Consider the following 21,493-nt stretch of genomic DNA (forward strand, 5'->3'; position numbering starts at 1 on the left):
AAAATGAGCCTGACAAGGAAGTCTGGATAAAAAGGCCGAAGCATGTAGGCTAATGACGCTGCAGGGAGCGACATATGCCAAGCATCAGTAGGTTACTCCTGAGGGACGTGGGGATTACGGTAACAGCATAGTAAGAACGAGGGTGGTAGCGAGCGTGTCGTAGTGGGGGTTATGGTTTTTTTTTTTTGTACCTCCTGGCACAAAGCCCTGGAGGCAGACATGGGAGGAGGAAGGGGGGGGGGGGTTACAAATACAGGCATGAGGGGTCAAAGGGAGGAGGAGCGGGACAGTACATGTCCTACATGAGTGACAGAGGAGGGGATGAACTTGACCCAGACTGGAGGACTAAAACAGGAAGGAGGGTAATGAAGTGCAAACATGCTTCGTCATGCCATGTTAGAGCCATAGGATTAGAATCCTATAATTAGAGGCTGGGGCATCATAATACTAGCCTTCCTTTTAGCATGATGAGCTGCTATGGCTAAATTACACAGGAAGTTTGCTATAGCAGTAAGCAACGCTCCGCTCGCCACGTTCGAGAATTGGAAAGTCAGCATCCAAGTTGGACTTAAATACATTGACGTGATTGACAACATCGATTTAATGACAGACAGCAGCAACATGTACAGTACATTTCATCCGACATAGCCTGGGTTGTTTTTTTTTAAACGTACTCTCCATGCTCAAAGGGTTTAAATACAGGTATGGGAGGTGTTCCACCACCTGTTCACTGGCGGACAGAATCATCACCGCTTCGACGGATGAAAGAGCGAGTGAGGGCGCTGGCGCTGGGCCATTTCAACGCGGCTAGAACCGAGAAGCAGTGGACTGTTGGGTAACACTCACAGTCATATATGAATATTTATCTCAAAGGCTGGCATTGGAACAGATGAGCTCGCATGGGAGAAAGAACAACCCATCCATCTCACTCTCTCCTCTTCTCTGCACGTCATTCTTTACTTTCATACATCCCCTTCTCTTGCAATCACCATTTCAATGCCTCTCTCCTCTTTTGCATTTTCCACCCACTTTTTTCCCTCTAGGCTTCTCTTTCTTGATATCACTCGATCTATTGCTCTTTCCCTTAAACATGCCCCCCCCCCGATCCTTTCCCTCCACAGTGCTGATATATGGAAGAGATGGGGGGGTGGGGGGTGGGGAAAAAGCGTGTGATTAATGTCTTTGCGAAAAAGATAAATAATCACAGGAGACTGGGGGCTGGTAGTTGGCCTTAGGGGGAGTAAATATGGAGAGTTTTATGGCTGCTCACTTGGAGAGAGGGAGGTGCAGGAGGAGATGAGAGGGGGAGGAGAGGAATACAGCGACAGCAGATCCATTCAAGTATATTAGCTTTTCCCCCAATACACAATAACCTCCACATCTATTCTATTGCTCTACTGCCTTTCATCATCGACACTGAATCCCATCCCTCTGACAGCACGCACACACACACACACACACACACACAAAAGATGCCACACAAAGCCAATGACTTGGTGCACACGTACGTACACAACCAGACAACCACCCGGCCAGACCCAATGTATGTGTACGATGGGCCAATCCATGTGGTGTGTGATGTGGTTGACAGCCCCTCCCAATGCTGCCCCTGCTTTTAAGCCCTCATCCTCCAGTGGCTGCCTGTCCCCCTGGAGTAGATTGCATCTTTTATTTATCATTTTTTTTTCTTCCTTGGCTTTATTTTCCCCAGCAAGAAGAAGAAGAGAAAGAAGAAGAAATAAATTCTGGGGCGAAAATTGCAATCAGCCTAACATGCCCTCCTCCTGCTGCGCACCTCGCCTGTCATCCTCCACTCTCTGTGAGCATGCAGGATGAGACTGACAGCCCCGAGCAGACGAAGACACACACAGACACATGCACAATCTCCCTCTGTGTTTATCAACCCCCACACACTGACACACATCCTCTCACTCATTCACACGCGCTCAAAAACACATGCATGGCTGCAGAAAATGTTCCCGTTTGTCACTATTTCTGCCGACCGCCTCACACTTTCTATTTTACCCAGAGCCAAGTGTTTAGTTTTCTAAAGCCCCAGAAGAGTGAGCACATAAATGGACGTAATGCTGGGGGAATCTGGTAAACAGGCCAGGGAGGGAGGGAGGGAGGGAGAGCTGCCCGCCTGTCTGCCTGCTCCATGGCTACTATTGTGAGGTGCACATTCTCTGAGCCCACAAGAGCTGAAGCCATCTCCACACAGATTCTTTGGAGGCATGGTAGCCAAGAAGTGAGAGGAAGAGGGGGGGGGCACGGGATAGAGATAGAGAGGATGAGGGAGGGAGGACGGAGAAGATCATGCATAAAAATCTTGTTTGCAGAATGCATTAAGATTCAGATGAACTGGGGAGGGTAATGGGATTAGAATCCTGAACCGTTTCCAGGGTGTGGAGTCGGATTGACAGCTGAGTCGAATGCACTGACGAATGCAGCGAAATACTGTGGCTCTGGCAAAGAAGCCATCCAGGAAGGCAGGCAGGGGGCAGCAGGTAGGGGGTTGCTGAGCCCACAGCACCTCTGTTTACTCCATACTCTACCACAAATGATGCTGCTGAGAGTATGTGTGTGTGTGTGTGTGTGGGGGGGGGGTGTACATTTATCCTTACTAGTCCTATAAAGCACTGGCATGACTGGCTATTGGGAAAGCAGCAGAAGAGCTTTGGTCAACCTCACAAAGGTGTTTGGCAAACAAAATAGAAGCACTGTGGCTTTAAATCGCCGTCCCTCCCACCCCTTTCTAAATCTCATCTATTTAGCCAGCGGTGAAAAGATATAGGGGGGCTTTTGTCTGCTCACCCATTGGTGGGGGCAATGGAAAGCCACAAAAATAGGAACAAAGTGCTAAGCTTCCAATTGGGATGGCTCTGGGCAATTCAATGCGCGCAGCTCACTGGCAGAAACAAGAGGAAGAGGGCTACTATTACTGGCTTATCTGAAACAGGGCTGTTTTCACACAGACTGCTCTGCAAATAGCCCGCATTGTTTATAAGAGACGAGCCATTTAAAAGTCTGGCACGAATCCGTGGAAAATCACAAACGGAGCAGGAATCGAGCGTCGGTTTTGTTCTACGTTGTTTCCTGTCTCATTCGGACGCTGGCGTCCCACTCACCGACTTGCAGTACGTTGTCCACCCAGCCACCCTCCCAGGAGAGTGACACCCCGCAGGAAAGGCAGCTGGGTCTCGTCATTATTGTCCCCGCTAGTTCCACTTTCCTCCGCTCCGGCGTTGAACGACGAGTACATACAGATCTCCTTCTCGCTTCTCGGGAATGACCAGTATACGATCCTCCGCTGGACGGGCTCCGGGATCCTCTCGAACCGCTCCTCCACCCTCTGAAACGGCCACTTCTCCGCGACTCTGCGCGCCGCGATGTCGAGCAACGACTCGGGGTTGTGCGTTTTTTCCGTTCCCCGATACTCCCGGAGCGGACCCTGCGCCGCCACACAGGACCCCTCCAGCCCGCTGCCCCTGTCGGCATGCCGGGTTGTAGCCGGGCCGGCAGCAGAGCCGCTTGGCTGGAGGCTGCTGGACTCGCTCGGCCATGATCGCACCGCTTCCAACCTGCAGCGCAGCTCCTCTCCGATCATATAAACGGGATAAGGAAGAGAAAAGGGCAATCTCGCCCCGATTGTTCGCCCTACATGGACACGCTGCCCTTATTTGGGAGAGTGGGCCGGAGCCCGCGAGTTTCGTGGACTCCTTTGTGTTGTCAAAGTAACCGAGAGGGGCGGAGTCCTGGGGCGCTGCCAGCGCACGAGTGGCGCTATAAAAGGAACTGGAGGCGGAATTCCCGAACGTCGGCAAATCCTTTGTGAAGCCGACCGGGAGTGCGAGGGCGGAGCCGCGGCGGGCCGACGCCTTTGAAGTTCTCTTCTTATTTGAGTTTAAAGGCGGGGACTTAATCCAGAGGCGGTCTCGCAGTTTCCCACCGGGGTAAAAGGGGGCAAGAAAACGGACTTTTTTTTTTTTTCCTGTGGAGCCTGAGCTACCACCGCGGGCGCTGCTCTCTCAATAACAACATGATGGTTGTTTTCAAGGCTTTTCCCCCCTAAAGACTTTCAGCTGTCAAAGACAGAGAGGGCGTGGGAGGAGGAACATAAAGAACTTGAGCTGGTCATACTAGTCTAGTCTTTCGGTTCTTGTGGTCAGCTAGTTAGCGCAGGTCAAAATACACGCAGAACGTCTCTGTCATTACAGAATATGTATATTTAAAGGGAACTCGCTCACACGAAATACAGTCGTGTGGTAGGTCTAGACTGGGAAAATAACCCTGCTGCTGCCATCTGATTATATTGGATTAGGTATGTAAATAAACAGGAACCCTGTTATGAAGTCAAACCTGGAAAAAAGATGAATTGCAATAGTCCAAAGTATGAATCCATTGGGGTTTTTCTTCTTTTATTTTAAGCTTAACAACAGTCAGGCCTGTGCTTGTCTCTCACGTTTCCAAACTTCATGGAAGCACAACCCTTTTAAGACCCGTGGGTTCTGTCATTCAGCCGCTCCACTAAGTCTATCATCTACCAGAAATCAGACAACCAAAGGATGCTGGAAATTCCTCATGGTCTGGCCAGACCAGTAGTTTTTCTCGCAACCATTATGACACATGCCACTAGTGAAGCTGGGTGACTATAAATTGTGCTATGAGGGCGCCACGAAAGGAGGCCCCAACGTCTGTGGGAGTAAAAGAGTCATCAGGGGTTTGGGAGTGGCTGCTTTGCCTACCCTCTGGATCTACCCACCTGATGAAATATGTACAAGCTGTATCAAAATGGCCACCAGCTTTGGAATTTTTTTAAAATTCTTTTTTAAAACTATGCTGGTAAACCAGAATGTGTGTTTGCAATGTGTGCGTCTTCGGCATGTGTTCCCAGCTGCCCTGTTCTCCCTCTGTGAGAAGGACTAAAAGGCTGGCCTTTGAACTACTCTGAAAGTGATCCATGCCGTATAGACAGAGCAGATGTGGCCTAACCTGATTTGGTTTCAATACTTCCCTGCAGGAAGTTCACAAAGACGGGACGTCCTCTTTTGTTATGTTAGTCATCTTTCTCAGAGGGCCCATGAGCTGTTGACCCTTTTTTTAGTGATGGCTTATAGTTGGCTTTATACATTAAGGAGAGCAATTATACAAATGATCAGATGTTTTGCAGTCATGTGTTATTTTACAAACAATAATAATAATATATAATAATTTAGAGCGCTGTGACAGCATGGACAACAGAGTTGTCAAAACCCTAATATACCTAATCTGGAGATCTAAAAAAGCACCCATCAGGTCACAGAACTGATCTCCAGTGTTATTATTATTATTTTGTTTTTTTGACTGTTCTTAATGTAAAACACATCTCAACACAAGGTTTGGTTTAAATTTGGTGACATTCACTTTCTAGCCGTAGATAAATATATACATTCCAACAGCCACGTTTCAGAATTCTCTTCTCAGCTCACATTATAAAGCATGTTCCTGTTCCATAAATACTGTAACTATTACAAGAAAATGAAGAATAATGACTTGCAATTATGACCTTCCTGTATTTTGTCACCTTAAAACAGTGATTTGTGTTACTTTTGAATGCTTACGTTGTAATGTTTCAGAGATTTGCACATTGCTAAACCTCCATGGAGTCAAGTTCAGACTTAAATTAACCAGTTAGTACCTATGATGATTAAAAGTATGGACTATAAAAGTAGCAGACTTGTATAATGCATAGAATAATGCACACGATAATCAGCGAGAATTGTGAATTATGAATCAGCACTGACATGTTCTTGAAATTCATGTACGTTTAGCCTGGTAATGGCTGTGTTTTTTACGTTTACCAGCTCAGTATGGCTAAAGGACTACAACTCCCTTCTTTAGAGTAATACCTCACGTCCGTACCAGGCTACGTTAACCTAACGGACTACAACTCCCAGCTTTACACAAAAGGAAAAGTCTTCACACAAGCTAGTCATCCATCCCGGAATAGGGAGGAGTTGCAATTGCTGTTGCGGACAGAAACGAAAAAGTCCTTGCATTTCGGTAAGTGTATGTATTTTTTTCTACTAGTGCCCAGCCATTACAAAAACAGACATGTTACATCTGCAAGATCACGCGTTTTTTCACTCGTTGTCGAGCCAAGGGTTGCTCCTCAAAGTTAAGGCCGTTATGGAGGATATAGCGGGTTAGCCCTTACTGCTAACGTTCAAAAAGGTAGTTACATTTTCCTGTCAAATATGTGACATACGAAGTGAATCGCGACTGGAGTGTAGACAACTGAAAACAATGTTAGAGGATTCGTAGTGAGTTCGCCTGCAGATAGCATGGTGTTCATGCTAGCTAGCAGCGATTAGCATTTGACAAGTTGCTGCTCACGACATTTTTTTTTTTATGAAATCGCCGTCGCTTTCTGACACAAAGTGATACTGCTGGTCCACATAGTCACACGTCTCCTATGTTTTATGGTGGTTTGGTAATGCAGTACAGTCCAGTAAATATTCACAAGTCAAGCCAACAACATATTCAGTATTGCTAATTCCTCCCGCCATACGGACGATTTCTTATTATTACGGATACGTATTTTATATCGGAGACAAATTGTAATCCGACACAACTTCTTAGGCTTTCTTTGTGAAATGTATTAGTGATTTATTTAGTACTTTATGTCCAGTTACAGTCAGAACAAAGTACAAGGACACCATCGGTTCAGTTGTAGTACATATCTGAATAATGAAGCATCGTTATTAGCACGTTATTTTGCCAAGTTCACTATTCATAGGCATTTATTCTGACCATACATTGTACTACTTTATTCTGCTTTGATGTTCTTATATTCTTAATATACTTCTAGTGCTTCTTTCTCGTCTGACTTAATGTTACTTCCTTAATGAACTGTAGATATGCTAATTGTCCTGGCATTGAGGGAAAGTTAGACATCGTTTATGAAGTATTTTAAAGTGCCTACAATATTCATCTTAGGCTTTGTGTGACCTAAATAAATTATAAATTCTCAAGTAAAAATTTTGTCGCACAAGCTGAATATCACACCATGGTAAAATGATTTGTTTACGTACATACGTACATGCTAGCATAGACAAAGTGCTCTCTGTTATGGATCTTAGTAGTGTTCTTTAATATTTGATCTTGTCGGGGTTGCGTGCTGAAGTTGTAACAAATTCCAGCGGTGCCCAGATCATGTGTCCTTTGGTGATCTCTTGCAAATTTTTGTCTCATGCAACCACTGTGTTATCGTGTGTATGTGTATGAGTCAACTGTTTCAACAGCTGCTGGGTGAAATCACAAGAAAAAAAAAGAAGACCCCCGAAAATACATTTTACCACCTGATGATCCCCTGACGTTTCGTCAAGCCAAAATAACATTCCTCAGCTTCAGTTTTACTTTGTGATAACTGTTATATCAGCGATGCTGTGATGCAAACAGGCAGAACTAAGCTGAGGAAGGTGTCTCGCTCTCCATATTAACCTGTCACGTTGACATTCACGTTGAGCTTTAAGTCCAACTGCTAACATGACTCCCGGTTCTCTGTATATCATTGACCGTTCACCGCTTTCACACTTTGTCCCTTCACCCAGGTCTGGTAAGCTTTGTCATCGCTGGCCAAGATGATTGACGTTCAGGCTTGGGCAGAGTATGTGGTGGAGTGGGCTGCCAAAGACCCCTACGGTTTCCTTACCACTGTCATACTTGGGCTCACACCTCTCTTCATTGCCAGTGCACTGTTGTCCTGGAAACTGGCCAAGATGATTGAAGCACGTGACAAGGAACAGAAGAAAAAGCAGAAACGTCAGGAAAACATAGCCAAGGCCAAGAGGACCAAGAAAGACTGAGTCTATAGTAGAGAATGAGGGCGACCACCATGTTCACAGCCCTCCTGTGTCCCAGTAATGACATGGCGCCTGTCCTTGTCCCAGCCATGCCACCGTCTCATGCCTGGGGTAGGTGGAGGGACACAGGCCCCCGCAGGTCTAACAGTGCTGAGATGGACAGAACTACCCAGAGGAGGCTTGTCCCGCTGGGACAGCAAGAGCACAGTGCTTATCTATATGATGGGCTTTCATGAGATGGTCGCTGATATTTGCCACTGTTGCAACACCTTGCATTCCGTTGTTAGCATCTCAAGCTCGTTTTTAAGTCCCCAGGAAAAGTATCTCTACATTAAAATAATCATTTTTAAACCAATAAACTTTTTATGCTTGGTTAAACTGTCTGCAGCATGGATTTAATGTCATGTTTAATCATTTCTTTTCTTTTGTTTGTCACAACTACAGAATTACATGTCTGTAAGTCATGTCTGTTTTCTTTTTTAAAATACTAATTCAGTTTAATTAAATCAAATTGTGTAATTAAACTAATTTCGTATCAATTAAACCACTAGTCTGCTATCAGTTGTTTATTCTTATCAGTTGCTAATGTAGTCAACTTCAAAGAATAGGAATGAGTCCTGGGATTTGACAGCAGCACCTCCAATCGGAGATGAACGTTAATTTGCAAACTCTCAATTATGGGGCTCTTTGGCGTAACATTTGTTTTTACACAATTCAACTCATTGTCTTTAGTGAAATAATACAAATGTAAGAATGAGCATCATAGTGGCATTGAACCAGGAGATTGTTCCATTCCAGCCTCAGAAAGAAGTTGCTGCACCATCTCTTTTAAGTGCATTTCATAAACTCATGGAGGCGTCAGGTGGATGTTAGCCCTGGTCATGTTTGTACAGGGTGGGTCACAGCCACCGCATCGGCCACTACGAGTTGGCGTTGAGATTCAGCAGCAGACACCGTTTCTATCATGTTCGCAAACTCAATCACAGTATTTTGTGAGAATTTCATTCATTTCAGTTTAACTGACCTCAGGTAACTCTCCACATGTTTCTCATGCTTCTGATTGTAGTTGTAACAACCAGCTTTGTCATCTTTGTGTGCTGTTCCGTGAGGGGTATTTACACAGTGCAGCGTGTTGGGTCAATGTTGATTATTTTACTGTTCTTTCACTGTTAGACATGGATTATTTTTCAAAGACATCACTGAATATGGACTGAAATGTTTGTTTTTTTATTGCCACATGTAAAAACAGGTTGGTTGTAGTGAACCTTGCTGGAAGATTTAGTTAGTAGAGAAATCAGGGATTTTTTTATTAATAGTCTTAGAGGTATGAACAATTCTGGCAATTTTTAATTTTGGAAATCAAATAATGTTACAGTATCCAGACAGACAGATGGGGTATTGTGTATCCTGTGTGTAATATGAGATTCATTCAGTTACTGTTTGTCTTTTCTTTTGCACAGGACTGTAATGTACAGTGATGTCAGTGCATGGAAGTCTATTTTTTGGAACTGGGCAGCCAGGAGCCAGGCTGGAACGTGTTTGCTGTGCTCGTGGGCTCCTCACTGATCTCTTGCTTGCCGAAGCTGGTGGCGGCTGCGTGGCCCTTGGCTACGGTTCTTGCAGGTGTCGCCACCAGACCATCTTCATACTCCTTGGCTAGGAGGGCGGCATCGTTCTCCTCGACCTCCTTAGCCTTTAGTTTGATCTGCTCCCTGTAGGACTCGTTCTTCATCAGCTCCTGGATAACACACATGGACATTTGTTCACAACACTGCCTGCAAAGTCCACCGTGTCACTTTAGAGGAGAAGGTACCGAACCAGGAAAAACTAGACAAACGTCTCTACCAGCATTCTACTGATGATGGTCTGTGGTGTCAGAGGTTCTGATTTTGTTAAAGCAGGACTCTATCCGGCTAAAGAGAACCAGTCATAATTTCCACTCAGTAATTGGCTGCTGGATTTGTTTAAATGCAGCATCGTCTGCTCGCAAGTCAAAGTTGCACTGGGCAGCATCCAGGAACAAATGGAAGTAGGGCATTTACTAGGAAAAAAAGAATGTTAACCTATAATTGTCCAATATTTCCTGGTTAAAAAATGTAGCACTTGGAAAGAATTGATAAACTAACACGTGAAGAGGCGTCCTCAGCATAAACAAGCCTTCCAACTCATGGAAACAAGTCAAAGTTGAATATACTGCCGTCCACCAGTGGAACGTTCCCCACTTGAACCACAGCTAGTGTCCGGTGATGTTAGCCTCTCTAAGGATCCAAAAAAGGAAGGGAGAACTGGGCAGAATGCTGTTGTGTGCTGGCAGAGGCGAAGGACTGGAAAAGAGAGGGGCGAGCCATGGCCAGAAAACCTCACTTTGGGGAATGGAGACAAACATACTGAGCTGCTTTTCCAGCCTGTTAATGACAGGATTTAATCCAATCAATTTATGTCGGCTTGGGCTGGGAAGAGAGGGAGCATGACAAGGGGAAGGGTAATGTGCTGGGAGTGAAGCCTTGGCCACATCAACACTGTACAGCTGTCGATGGCAGCTAGTGGGCAGACACAAGGCAGAAAATTGGAATAGAATGTTCTGGCACCGCAGGCAGGGGATGGCATCGGCCACTGGCAGGCGGAGAGGACGGAGAGATAGAGAGAGTGAGGGAGAGCTGCCTGGCCTTCCAAGGGATTTCCTATAGACCCACATTTCACCGGCCAAAAAAATTCCAGCATTCTTACATTTAAAAGAGCAATAAACCCAGCGAGAGGCACACGAGGGGAAAAACTACACTCCTTCACCATTCCCATCGAGGAGACTGCCAGAAATAAAACACAAAAGCCCAGATGCCGTCTTCTGCTGGAAAAAAAGGAAGTTAACTAGGACATGATGTCAGTGAGCTCCGTGTTCAGAGGCTGTCTTTGCTCTCCGTCTCACCATCAATGCTCTTCAGCTGCTGTTTATTTTAACACCTGTCCCCCAAAGTTCCTAGATTCCGTTAGAAACCGGGAGATAAAACAAATCAAAGCACTTCTCTTGCATCTTTGCTTCTTCCCTCCCTTGTAACCAGATCCCCAGAGTCCAACCATCAGCACAGCAGGACACCGAGGGGGAGACGTACCTCCAAGGAGGGGGGCTCCTTCCGTCTACCTCGGATCCAAGCTGGATGAGGAGGAGAGAGGAGAGAGAGTAAGAACACCCACATAAACAGAACGCCGCACAAACAAAGCCGGCAGTCATGTTTAAACCGCTGCAGCTATGAGCGTCGCTGAGCTTCAAGGCGTGCACCTACAGAGCAACGCACCAAGTTGGGAGGGTCTGGTTGGGTGGGGTTTTTTTCATGTGGAAAAGATGGGAGCGCTACAGATCTGCACAAGTTAAATGCAAAAAAAAAACAAAAAAAAAACTCCAATGTTACTGCCTTAGTTTAGGCAGCGCAGGGCCACTGAGCTCTGAGTCTCAGAAGAAAAAGCACTGATCTGCTCTGATCTTTGGAATTTGAAAGTAGACGCTCTGTCATTTTCCATCAATACCTCTGTCCTTCTCTCTCTCTCCTCCTGTCTGTCATCTTTATTCTCCCTTCTTTTGCTCTATTTTGGCTGAGCTGGCTGCACGCCACAGCAGGTTAAAGGGAGTCAGAAAGAGAGAGGGAGGGAGGGAGGAAGGCTTTCTAACTCTTCCTCCAGCTAGCGCGGGGATTCTGGGCCTCTTTTATCCCTTTCGTATTTGCATGCTGATGAAAATGCATGAGGGATGGGGCGAAGCAGGATGAGGGGTTTAAGGTGGATAAAGCCAGTCTGAGACAGAGGGAACAGTTTGTATCCAGTTGTAAGAAATGTGAAACACTATTTTATGCTACAGTTGTATAACACCAGCAGAAGGTGTCTTTGATAAACCCATGAACACCCTTTTCCCAGCCCCCATCTCACAGTATGAAAAAGAAGAAGAAGAAGAAAAAAATCAATGAATTAGCCGAGGCCCAATAGATGCAGCCATGAATCTGTTATTCCATTTTATTTGTGCAGTACTTTGTGTTCTCTGCTGGGAAGCGCCTTTGTTTAAACACTCATTCATCCATGTTGGTGATGCACAAATATGTCAGAGAAATGCCAGCGTACACACTTACCCTCCCACTCGATCGGGATGCTGCCTTCGATATATTCATGTTCTGAAGGAATTGGGGCCTCTACCATCCGCTTGGCACGGACAAGTCTTCCTGGAACACCCCCCCAAAAAAAACAAAAAAACAAAAAAAAAAAAAACAGCACGAGTCACAAAAGGATGCTCGACAATGATGCGTACAAACACAAGAGTAGTACAAACAATCACAATGAGGCACAATGCACTCCCTCTCGCACAGACACACACACACACTACAGACAGACATGCATAAATACACAGAGGAATGACAGCGCTGTGACAGGCCATGGATGATTACCTCGTGGCCCTCGGGGCCCTTCTCCTCACATCTCGCTGAGTGGCTCCAAATCTGGGCTAAGCCTTTATGCAAATCAGCCTCCCTTTAACCCAACCAACCACAGCCCCCCTCGCTGACGTCCTCTTCCAATCGCAGCGCTCCGGCTAACAATGCCCTCCAAAATCAACATCAAGCTGAGCAGGAGACAAAAGAGGTCAGATATCACAGAGAACAGGAGAGGCACGGGCTGCGTGGAATATTAAGTGCTCCTTTCCCTATCTGTATACCGCACGACGCTCGCTAGCAGCAAGGCCACCGCCAATTATTTTGGCCGAATCTGCTGATTTGACAAGTTTGGCTGGCACACAATGACACGGAGACGGAGGTAGAAGGGACAGAAAGCACGAGTAAGACAATTAAAAGAAGATAGGAGGGGGGGGGGGGCGCTTCAGCACTCTGCGCTGTCTTCGCTAATAAGTGCTTCCTTTCCGTAGTTTCGCCTCGCAGGTAGCCGGATGTCCATCCGTTGCTCCCATCCCTCTGAGGAAGGATGAAGCAAGGAGGGTGGGAGGGAGGGAAGGGGAGGGGAGGGAGAGTGATGATGCATGGCAAACATGGCTAGGAGAGAAATGGATGGGCAAGGAAAACAACACGCTCCAAAACACAGACAATCTGTCAGGATTCCATCACCATCCCTCCGCAGCTGACTGGACATGGACAAATGGAGGCAAGCACCTCCATGCACACCGCAGGCTGATGGCCTTAATGTTTAACTCAGCCATAACAGATAGCCACGGCGCGGTGCCGGGTGAATGATGGCACTCTGAGAAAGTAGCGCCGGTGTCCTCCCTGTACAAACAGCTCCCACAGACCGGTGGACTGTGATGGCCGCTGCCTTACGAGGACGACTCCGTTCTATACTTTATCCAGCCTATACAGTAATCAGGTCAGCTAATTAGGTTGGTACTGCGTCGGTTCTGCTTTGGTTCCCACTAGAGTGTCGCTACAGGGCCTCACAGGCTTCCAGCGCCGCAGCTTCACTCTCCCAACACGCAGGTCGGACAAAGCCCTTATCAGCAGGCCGGAGCGACGTGTAAAACACATTCCGGCGCTCCCCTGCGTTTTTTGTTTACACGGAGGGCTTAAAATGTCTTCAGAGAAACTGTTTCCTGGAAAACTTCCCCGCGATAGCAGAACAAAAAAAAAAACAAAAAACCTGCTGTCAGCAAACAAAAGAGGGCGTTCTCCAGGCGATGCTAACAAATACATTTTAACAGGTATGCTAATCCCCAACAGATCCCATCCACATTCACGTTGGGTGTGGGTGGCGGTTGTACAGAAACGGCACAATTATGATCCAGCCCCCACAAGCAATGTGCTTAGCTCCGGCTAATGCCGAACTAATAAGCATACAGAGAATCACCCTTTTTTCTCTTTTCGCCTATATCTGTCTCTGCTAGGCTGCATCTCCCCCTCCACTCTGTCACACTCCAACACGGCTCTCCTCTTGTCGTGTAGCTTTGGCAGCATGACTAAACCCCTTCCACCACGGCTTTTATCCTTGGATTTGAATACCAAATACAGTATGTACATATATATTTATGAAACGTTGCTGATCCTCCCACCACATACACTCTGGGAGGAGGCCTGTCAGGCTGAGCAGGGTAATTATTGCGCGTATGATCTGGGACGACGGCAGCGAAAACACACACTGACCACGACAGGAAGCGAACAAAGTCCAAACACACAATGCGTCGATTAGTCCGTTAAGGGCAGCAAACTGATCTGGTCCAGACACATCAGTTTGACATCAGTTTGGTGTTTCATGGCTTCTCAGGTCGACCACATTCAGTCTTAACAGATGAATTAATAATATTGTTCAACTCTCTGTTGATCAGATAAAAACAGAAGGTTTTAAAATGGGGAAATGCAAACAAACCGTGTAAAACGAGCAAACCAGCTACAAGTCCTCTGTCATCTTGTGTCATGGTACTCAGCAGTTAGCACTATACAGTGATACGCCTTGAACACTCAGTGCCATGTTAATTACATTCCAGTGCATATGAATTGGTTTTGTTGTTTTTAAAGCTCTTACGTCCTAGCATTGTTGTTGTGACATCCGTTTTTAATTCAGCCTTCATCTTCCCCTTGACCACACACACGTAAAATGTCACGATGGCGTCTTGCACCAGTGTGACAGAGGCCAACATGTGTCTGTGCAGCCAATACTGCGCCTCTGCTGGTCCTTCTCGCCACACACACACACACACACACACAAGGTGAGAAGGATCCACCGCTGCTGTGGCTGGCATGAAGATACACCCTCATCCAAATGACTATTTATCACAAGCGAAGACAGGCAGAAGTGTCGTCTAGAGGTTGATTGCAATTTTAGGAATGAAGAGAGGCAATACACCTGACAGGATCATCGCAAAAGACCTGGAGAATCCTGGACTTCACTGGAGAACTGGGTGTAAGCAAACATTCTGTCTCACAGTTCAGAGCTGAGTGCTTTCAGTTCTCGACTTTCACCCTGTGGCCTCCTTCTCCCCCAGGAGGAGAGAGGGAGGGAGGGAGGGAGAGAGGAATGACGGGAAGGGTGTTAGGAACTGTCGATCTCAGAGGGCCCCTTTGTGACAGGGCTGCCTTCTCATCACTCACTGGGGGGAACTACTTACCAGTCAAATGCACGCACTCACACACACACACACACACACACACACACAGAAACAACTGGCTGGAGAGTAGGCAGATTAACCTGAGGGACAGGAGCGAGGGCGCTGCCTCTTACCGTGAAGGACAAACGCAGCATTGCGTTGGAGAGGGGGGAGGGGCACGGGGCTGGAGGAATGAAATCCCACAGCATAAATATTCATGCGCCATCTCACCTGTCTGAGAGCGACTCATCTGTGAGTCTAGCTGTGGAACCCAGGGGGGAGGGGAGGCAAGGAGAAAGGGAGGGGACAGGGAGGCGAGATGGGGTTGCCGTGGCAGCCAGATTGGAAGCCAATCAAACGCAAGGCACGCCTATCTGTCCCGTAGGTTTGAATAAGACGTGATGCGCTTCGAGGGCTGCTCTTTGAACCCTGAACACACCCTGCTAAACTCCATCACCTGCTTCAACACACACACACACACACACACACACACACACACACAACCCCCAGCTTCACACATCAGCTCCCAGGTGACTACCGCTCAGGGCGACCTGAGAGGTTTTTCACCTCCACAATGTCGTTCCGGGTGTCTCTCTCACTGTGTGATTTTCCTGCCCTCCCTCTTTGATTACACACACACACACACACACACACACACACACACACACACACACACACACACACACACACAGATGTCAGGGGAGTGCACATCTGGGTATGGAGAGCTCTGAAAGTAAGAAAAAAGACAAACAGAATCAGCACATCACGCCGACTGCCGGACCAACAACCTCGTCACCAAACTGAGAAGCGCCATGTTCACCTGTTCACCTGTGTGACATTCAATTCCAGCTCCTCTTTGCGACGTGAGATACAGCCGCCGGTTTTAAGCCCCACGACTGGTGGAGCAGCAAGCCATCATGATTCAGGCCCGGATGGAGCCGAGTGCATTTCTTTCCAGCTGAGCTGAGTGCCGGAGAGGGATGGGGACCAATCTGGGCCGGGTAATGGACAGCTTTATGAAGACAGAGTGATCCGATAAGCATCAGTGATACCACGGCAACCAGGTAGCATTACTGACACTCCCTCTCCCTCACCATCTCTCCAATCTCTTAACCTGAAAAAATGGGATGTGTGAGGCCTGTTACCATGGTTACCCAATAGCCCTGAGCCGTGTGATGCAGGAAGCAGTTTTGAGAGAAAAGGCCAGACGTTATTTTGCATCAGTTCTGGTGAGGGGAGGGGCTTAGGCATAAAGTAGGCCTGCTGCTGCTGCTGCTGCTGTTTTTTTTATCATCATTGAGCCCTCATTCTGTTTGTCCCTGTTGCTGTCGATCCCACTGAGGCTTTCGCGACTCTCGGTAGAACAGAGAATAATTTATACAGCAGTAATAACATGCGGAAAAGAATACGGTGATTTCCCCCGTGTGTCACTTTTAACTAAACGCGAGCATACTTGTGGGCGGAGGGGACACCACACCCCTCCTCGCTTACACTCCAACCATCCTCTCAGAGTCATTGCCTTAGAAACCAGGAAGTCCGTGTCCTTTGTGAGGCTGTGAAGCAGTGTGGACCCCCTCCTCTCTCTCTCTCTGGTTCCTCTGAGGCCCATGTGTGTGTGTGTGTGTGTGTGTGATGTCCATACACCAAGCTGTCCACCCCTTTCTATTCATCTCCATCACGCTCATCCAACCCCCTTCTGCTCCTTCCATTCCACCTTCAGCCCCCCCCGCCCCCCCCCACCTCCATTAACCTACCTCCACCTTCTCTCTCAGCCCCTTCCATCCGCCTGCCTGTTCCACCCACTCATTTCACCCTCTTTCTGTCAGGAACCCTCCATTCTTCCCCACTCTATAATTTCACCCCATATGTCAGCATCCCCCTTGTTCTTTGTCACTCACTTTTTCATAGCCTACCGTCTTTTCATCCCTTGGCCTTATCTCTCCTCCCTTACTCCAGGCCTTATTTCTCTCTGCCTGTCTGCTTTATTAAAATATTCTGAGTTGAATAAGTGGCGGCGGGCTCCAGGAGATGTCTGCTTGTGTGTCAGACATCCTGGCTGAGTTTCTGACAAGTAGCCCTCAGGTGTCAAAAACATCTTGCTGGCAATCTGACCACAGGAAGACGTGAGCGCACTGGACAGCGAATCACGTCATTTCATTAATTTGCTGTCTTCCTTCTGATGGCTGCGTCGACGGTCTATCATGGCAAACAGACACTCTGCAGAAGGTTGCACGAGGTCACCTTTGCCCAGACGTTGCAGATGGTGGGGCAGGTGTAGTCAAGACAATACTCAAAAGACCTGAAATGTGTTTAAAGAACTACCGATATTGAAGGTCTGCCCTGTTTGTAATGGGAAATAAATGTGCCTGTGTCTCATTTTCATCCTCCATCTTTTGAAATGTCTTTTTAATTAAGCAGTCGAGCCACCGCCGCACATACACATAAGAACGCTTGGCAGCCAGTTTACAGCGAGATGAGCTAAAATCACTCGGCTCCCTATAACGATTAAACAACCTTCATTTAAACCCTGTGCATTGCAAAGTAGCTTATCAATTAACATGATTTAGTGCAGCCGCTCTGGACATTAGCAGGTTCGTCCTAAAGCACTAACTTGGTGTCCTACAGGAGAAGAGACCTTCCTTCATCACACCCTGGGGAGAACTTGTGGCAGAATAAACAGCCATTTGGACCCTCATCTCTCTCCTCAGTGACTCTTTCCATGGAAATATGTGGCTTGAATCAACGCTCTGATGACACACGGCCATCTGTTGTTATGTTAAGTGTGTTAGGCCATGAAGTGCCAGAAAACACACACAATCGCTGATGTCCCCCCCGCTTTCTTTTTTAACACAAAGCAGATACAAATGCGCGCACACACCGAGTGTGTGGCATGTGCACACAAATTGCAGATGTACACACGCACACATGAACCTCCTCTATCAGTCCCTAGAGTCGCCCGTCCTGAAATAGCAGAGCTGAGGCCTTTTGAGTTTTTTTTTTTTTCTTTTCCTCCATAGAAATCAAATAAATAATAGACAACGAGTGTGTGTGGGGGGGGGTGATAGGACGACAAGTCTATGTGTCTTTTTTCTGCAAAAGTGTGGCGCACCTCCGAATCCCTTCCATTCTCAACGCAGTGGAAAGGACCAATAGATTAAAACTGCATGGCACACACACTGCTAAAAATGAATAGCGCTAAAAATACATCCTTTTCACTGAGACATGAAAGGAAACTGCCTTTCCTCTGTCCAGTATTGAGCAGCCATTGATTCCAAGACAAAGGCTACACCTCCTCAAAGAGGTAAGAAAAATAGCAATCATACAGGCAATTATTTTCAAATGTGCCTGCAGCGGCCGATAATGTCAGCGTGCCTCTCTTCCTAAATAAAGGGAGGCAAGGCAGGCGTCAAAAGCTGCAGGCGCACTGCTGAAGACGAATGAGCCCATCCACAGAATGCCTCGCTTTCATCTGGGTAGCATGACATGGCACCCCATGCAGCGTGAGGCAGAGCTGGGCCTGGGGGACAGACACACACACACACACACACACACAAAGAGAAGGGGAGTATTGATTCTATATTCAGCTCGATGGAGCCAACGCCAAGGCAAAGACCTTCTAAAGACCAGTGGCCAGACTGCTAGTGGCTTCCTCCGGTAGCCCCGTCATGGACAAGACTCAGTGGGGCTGCTCAGCCCGTAGTCCAGGTCTCTCTACGGGCCGGGTGGCCTCCATAGCTGGGCCTTTTCTAAAGGTTCAGACTGAGTTCGCCCACGTCTTTAGGTGTGTGTACTTCTGACTATTCATTTTGATGTGCAGGCACAAGAGCAGCAGCATCTGAAGAGAAAGGGGGGTGGGTAGAAAGCCCTCCGCTGGGTCTAACCCTCTCCAAAGCTGGACTACTTCAATGTTCCGTATTGAAAATCTTCACTGGAAGGGCTTCAAAGAAGGAAAATGGAGAGGCAGCAATAAATGGGAGGGGAAGGGGAGGACGGACTAACTGGAGGCAAATAAAGGGGTCGGTGTAATTAGAGGTCTGGATTATTATCCATATCAGACTGGACACGAGGAGCTGCTTCCTTACACATTCCTGCCTTAGCCTCACACAAAGCCGACCTCACGCAGGACTGCTTACGCCCCACTTTTCTCAAGTTAACAGACTGAGAGAGGTAGAAAATGGGAGCAGCAAAGCATGGATAAAGGTAGAGTAGGATGGACCGAGCACTTGGGATGAACAAATGAATAGAAGAAGTAGGCAGAGCAGAACGAGTAAGAAGGGTGAGGAGGAGGAGAGAGATTCCTCACCCTACTTGAACCACTACTTGTGCTGCAGTGAAAAGCCCTGCGGTCCATGCCTCAAGGCCCTGAGCCCACGCTTGGCCTATCAGTTTAAGATCAAAAAGAGCTCACTTTAGCAAGACATATGGACTGAATAATGCATCTCCGTTACTTCCACAAGGCTGGATGGGATGAGTGGCCGAAAAGAAAAAAAAAAAAACGACATACACGTCTGCACTCTGCACCATATATTTCTGTTCAGTATGAATGCTTTAGTGTGGCTGGTGTGTTTGTTTGGAGGCAGTAGTTGGCCTGTTTTTCCACGGGCCAACTCCTCTCTGAACAGTGTCAGTCATTGTGATTGGACAGTGAAGCAGTCGGTAGCGTGTTGGGAAATGTGCTGCTGTGATGTCTCATTTGAATAGTCTGACAGCCGGGAGTGGAGGAGCAGCCTTGTAATGAATTATTAATATGAGGTGTGTGCAAGTTTCCCCCGCTAACTGCAGAGAAAAGGTGAAGCGCCATACACACAAGTTCAGCCAAGATGAAACCAGGCGTGCAACCTGCCAGTAGTTGCACCTTCACCAGGAAAACAGACAAACAAAGCAACTTGGTGACTGAATAAATTCAGTCTATGATATCTAGTCAGGTCTCTGCTAAGAGACTGACTTCTAGCTTGTCCAATGTTGCACCAAGAGAGGGAGACAAACTCAAGTATTTGTGGGTTCATATAATTATCATATTATCCACATACAGCATTTGGCGTTGGACTGCCATGACATCTTTTCTTCCAGATATTGCCCCACGAAATTACAACTCCATGACATCAAGTGTCACTTATGGGTAAGCCAAAGGCTGGACCATCTGACCTCTGACCCTGGGCATGTGACTTGTGGTCTGGGTAGCGTCGCAGTAGATTTAAGAAGGTACAGGGAAAAAATTTTATTAAAATGGTTCGTCACGTTGTGTCAGTGTCTCTTTCTCATAAACATCTTGTGAAACAAGCTCAAATTAAGATCCAGTTGGGACCGTATCATTTGGTCATCAAGTTAGAGACCCATTTAGGAATCACAGTTCAGCTGGAGAAGCCTGGTGCGTTGATTCTGCAGAGCTGGCAAGTGCATCCTGCTGCCCTCTGACTGTCAGTGACAGTGTGAAGGACATCACTGGCGTCCCACCAAGGATTAGCCTGATGACACAGTTCTTGTGCTTGGCTTGGGCATTACATACTGTAGCACTGCCGTGTCTCAGTAGGGACATACGACCTCTTTCTAGAGCCTCCTCGCAGTGAGGTCATCATCTCATGTGCAACAGGCATTATGGTTCCTTTCTTTGAACGGTTTCATCCCTCTGGTTTTTCCTCGCGCCCAATAGCGTTTCCTCAGCTCCATGTTTTAACTGCTTTTAATGACCTCTGCCAAGGAGGTTAGGTTTTTGCTGGCATTTGTTTGTTTGTCTGTTAACAAAATAACCCCAAAAGTTATCAATGGATTTTAATTGGATTTTCAGGAATTGCTGTTAATGGGACAAGGAATAGATGATTAATTTTGGTAGTTCTGGATCCAGGACTTTTTTGAAGGGTTCTTTATCATTGCAAGATGGGGCCATTTTCAGCATGTTCACACAAGGTACACTAATATGTCATGTAAATCGTTATATAAAAACATACTGGGAGAAATAACAGTATGGATGGAAATGAGCTGCTCTCCACATGTTTTTCTATGTGCGTTTCAGTGTGTTGATTCGTCTTTGTTGTCCAGGGATGGTGTCTGCTGTTATTATGACATAGTGTGCTTTCAGAATCACTTGAATGTTTACAGCTCTGGTTTGAAGGGCTGCACATGTGTAAAGTTGAAATATATTGTATTGGCTCTAACATGCTCTGATCGAGCACCATCTAGCGGAAGGCTGATAATACTACAAGGGTGAGTGGCTAATGTCATACTGTAAACACTCTTACAAAATGCAGAATACACAATCATCTTATCAGAGTTTATCGACGACAGTGTGGTGGGGATCAAACAGCAAAAATGCATTTTTTTTTAATCCTACAATAAAACCACAGCCACAAGAATAGAGCCACAGTCTGGACAGGGCAAGGCACAAATAACTGTTTGAGGACACCTTTATACAACTCACAGAGGTTCCATGGAGGTACAGTAAAAAGACAAGCTAATAGAGTTCGTTTGCTTACCTGTCCATGTCTTCTGTTGTGGGATAATGTAATACTTATTCCCCAAATGATCTGTCCCGACGTGCTCGCGGACTATGCCAAACGTCCTACGCAACGCGCCTGCAATCCTATTCATATTT

General features: G+C 46.8%; 2 protein-coding genes across 2 annotated transcripts; one reads left to right on the forward strand and one right to left on the reverse strand.

Moving 5' to 3' along the window:
- The first annotated feature begins 7,622 nt into the window (after positions 1 to 7,622).
- On the forward strand, positions 7,623 to 7,847 carry SMIM15 (small integral membrane protein 15). Its single transcript, XM_078621930.1, has one exon. It carries the CDS (start codon positions 7,623 to 7,625, stop codon positions 7,845 to 7,847), a length of 225 nt encoding a protein of 74 aa, XP_078478056.1.
- Positions 7,848 to 9,339: 1,492 nt separating this feature from the next.
- Positions 9,340 to 21,489, reverse strand: NDUFAF2 (NADH:ubiquinone oxidoreductase complex assembly factor 2). The gene is made up of 4 exons (XM_078621929.1): positions 21,375 to 21,489; positions 11,957 to 12,046; positions 10,952 to 10,992; positions 9,340 to 9,582 (listed from the first exon to the last, which is right to left on the reverse strand). Exons 1-4 carry the CDS (start codon positions 21,487 to 21,489, stop codon positions 9,340 to 9,342), a joined length of 489 nt encoding a protein of 162 aa, XP_078478055.1.
- Between the last annotated feature and the right edge of the window lie 4 nt (positions 21,490 to 21,493).

This window comes from Lampetra planeri, unplaced genomic scaffold (assembly GCF_965212315.1).
Source record: "Lampetra planeri unplaced genomic scaffold, kcLamPlan1.2.h2 scaffold_1231, whole genome shotgun sequence".
In the NCBI taxonomy this organism is placed as follows: domain Eukaryota; kingdom Metazoa; phylum Chordata; class Hyperoartia; order Petromyzontiformes; family Petromyzontidae; genus Lampetra; species Lampetra planeri.

Excerpts from the sequence above, each read along its gene's own strand:
- SMIM15 (XM_078621930.1), top strand. The coding sequence starts at position 7,623 with ATGATTGACGTTCAGGCTTGGGCAGAGTATGTGGTGGAGTGGGCTGCC.
- NDUFAF2 (XM_078621929.1), bottom strand. The coding sequence starts at position 21,489 with ATGAATAGGATTGCAGGCGCGTTGCGTAGGACGTTTGGCATAGTCCGC. Across the intron at positions 12,047-21,374 it reads ACAACAGAAGACATGGACAG|GAAGACTTGTCCGTGCCAAG; the intron begins GTAAGCAAACGA and ends GGGGTGTTCCAG. Across the intron at positions 10,993-11,956 it reads CATCCCGATCGAGTGGGAGG|CTTGGATCCGAGGTAGACGG; the intron begins GTAAGTGTGTAC and ends CTCCTCATCCAG.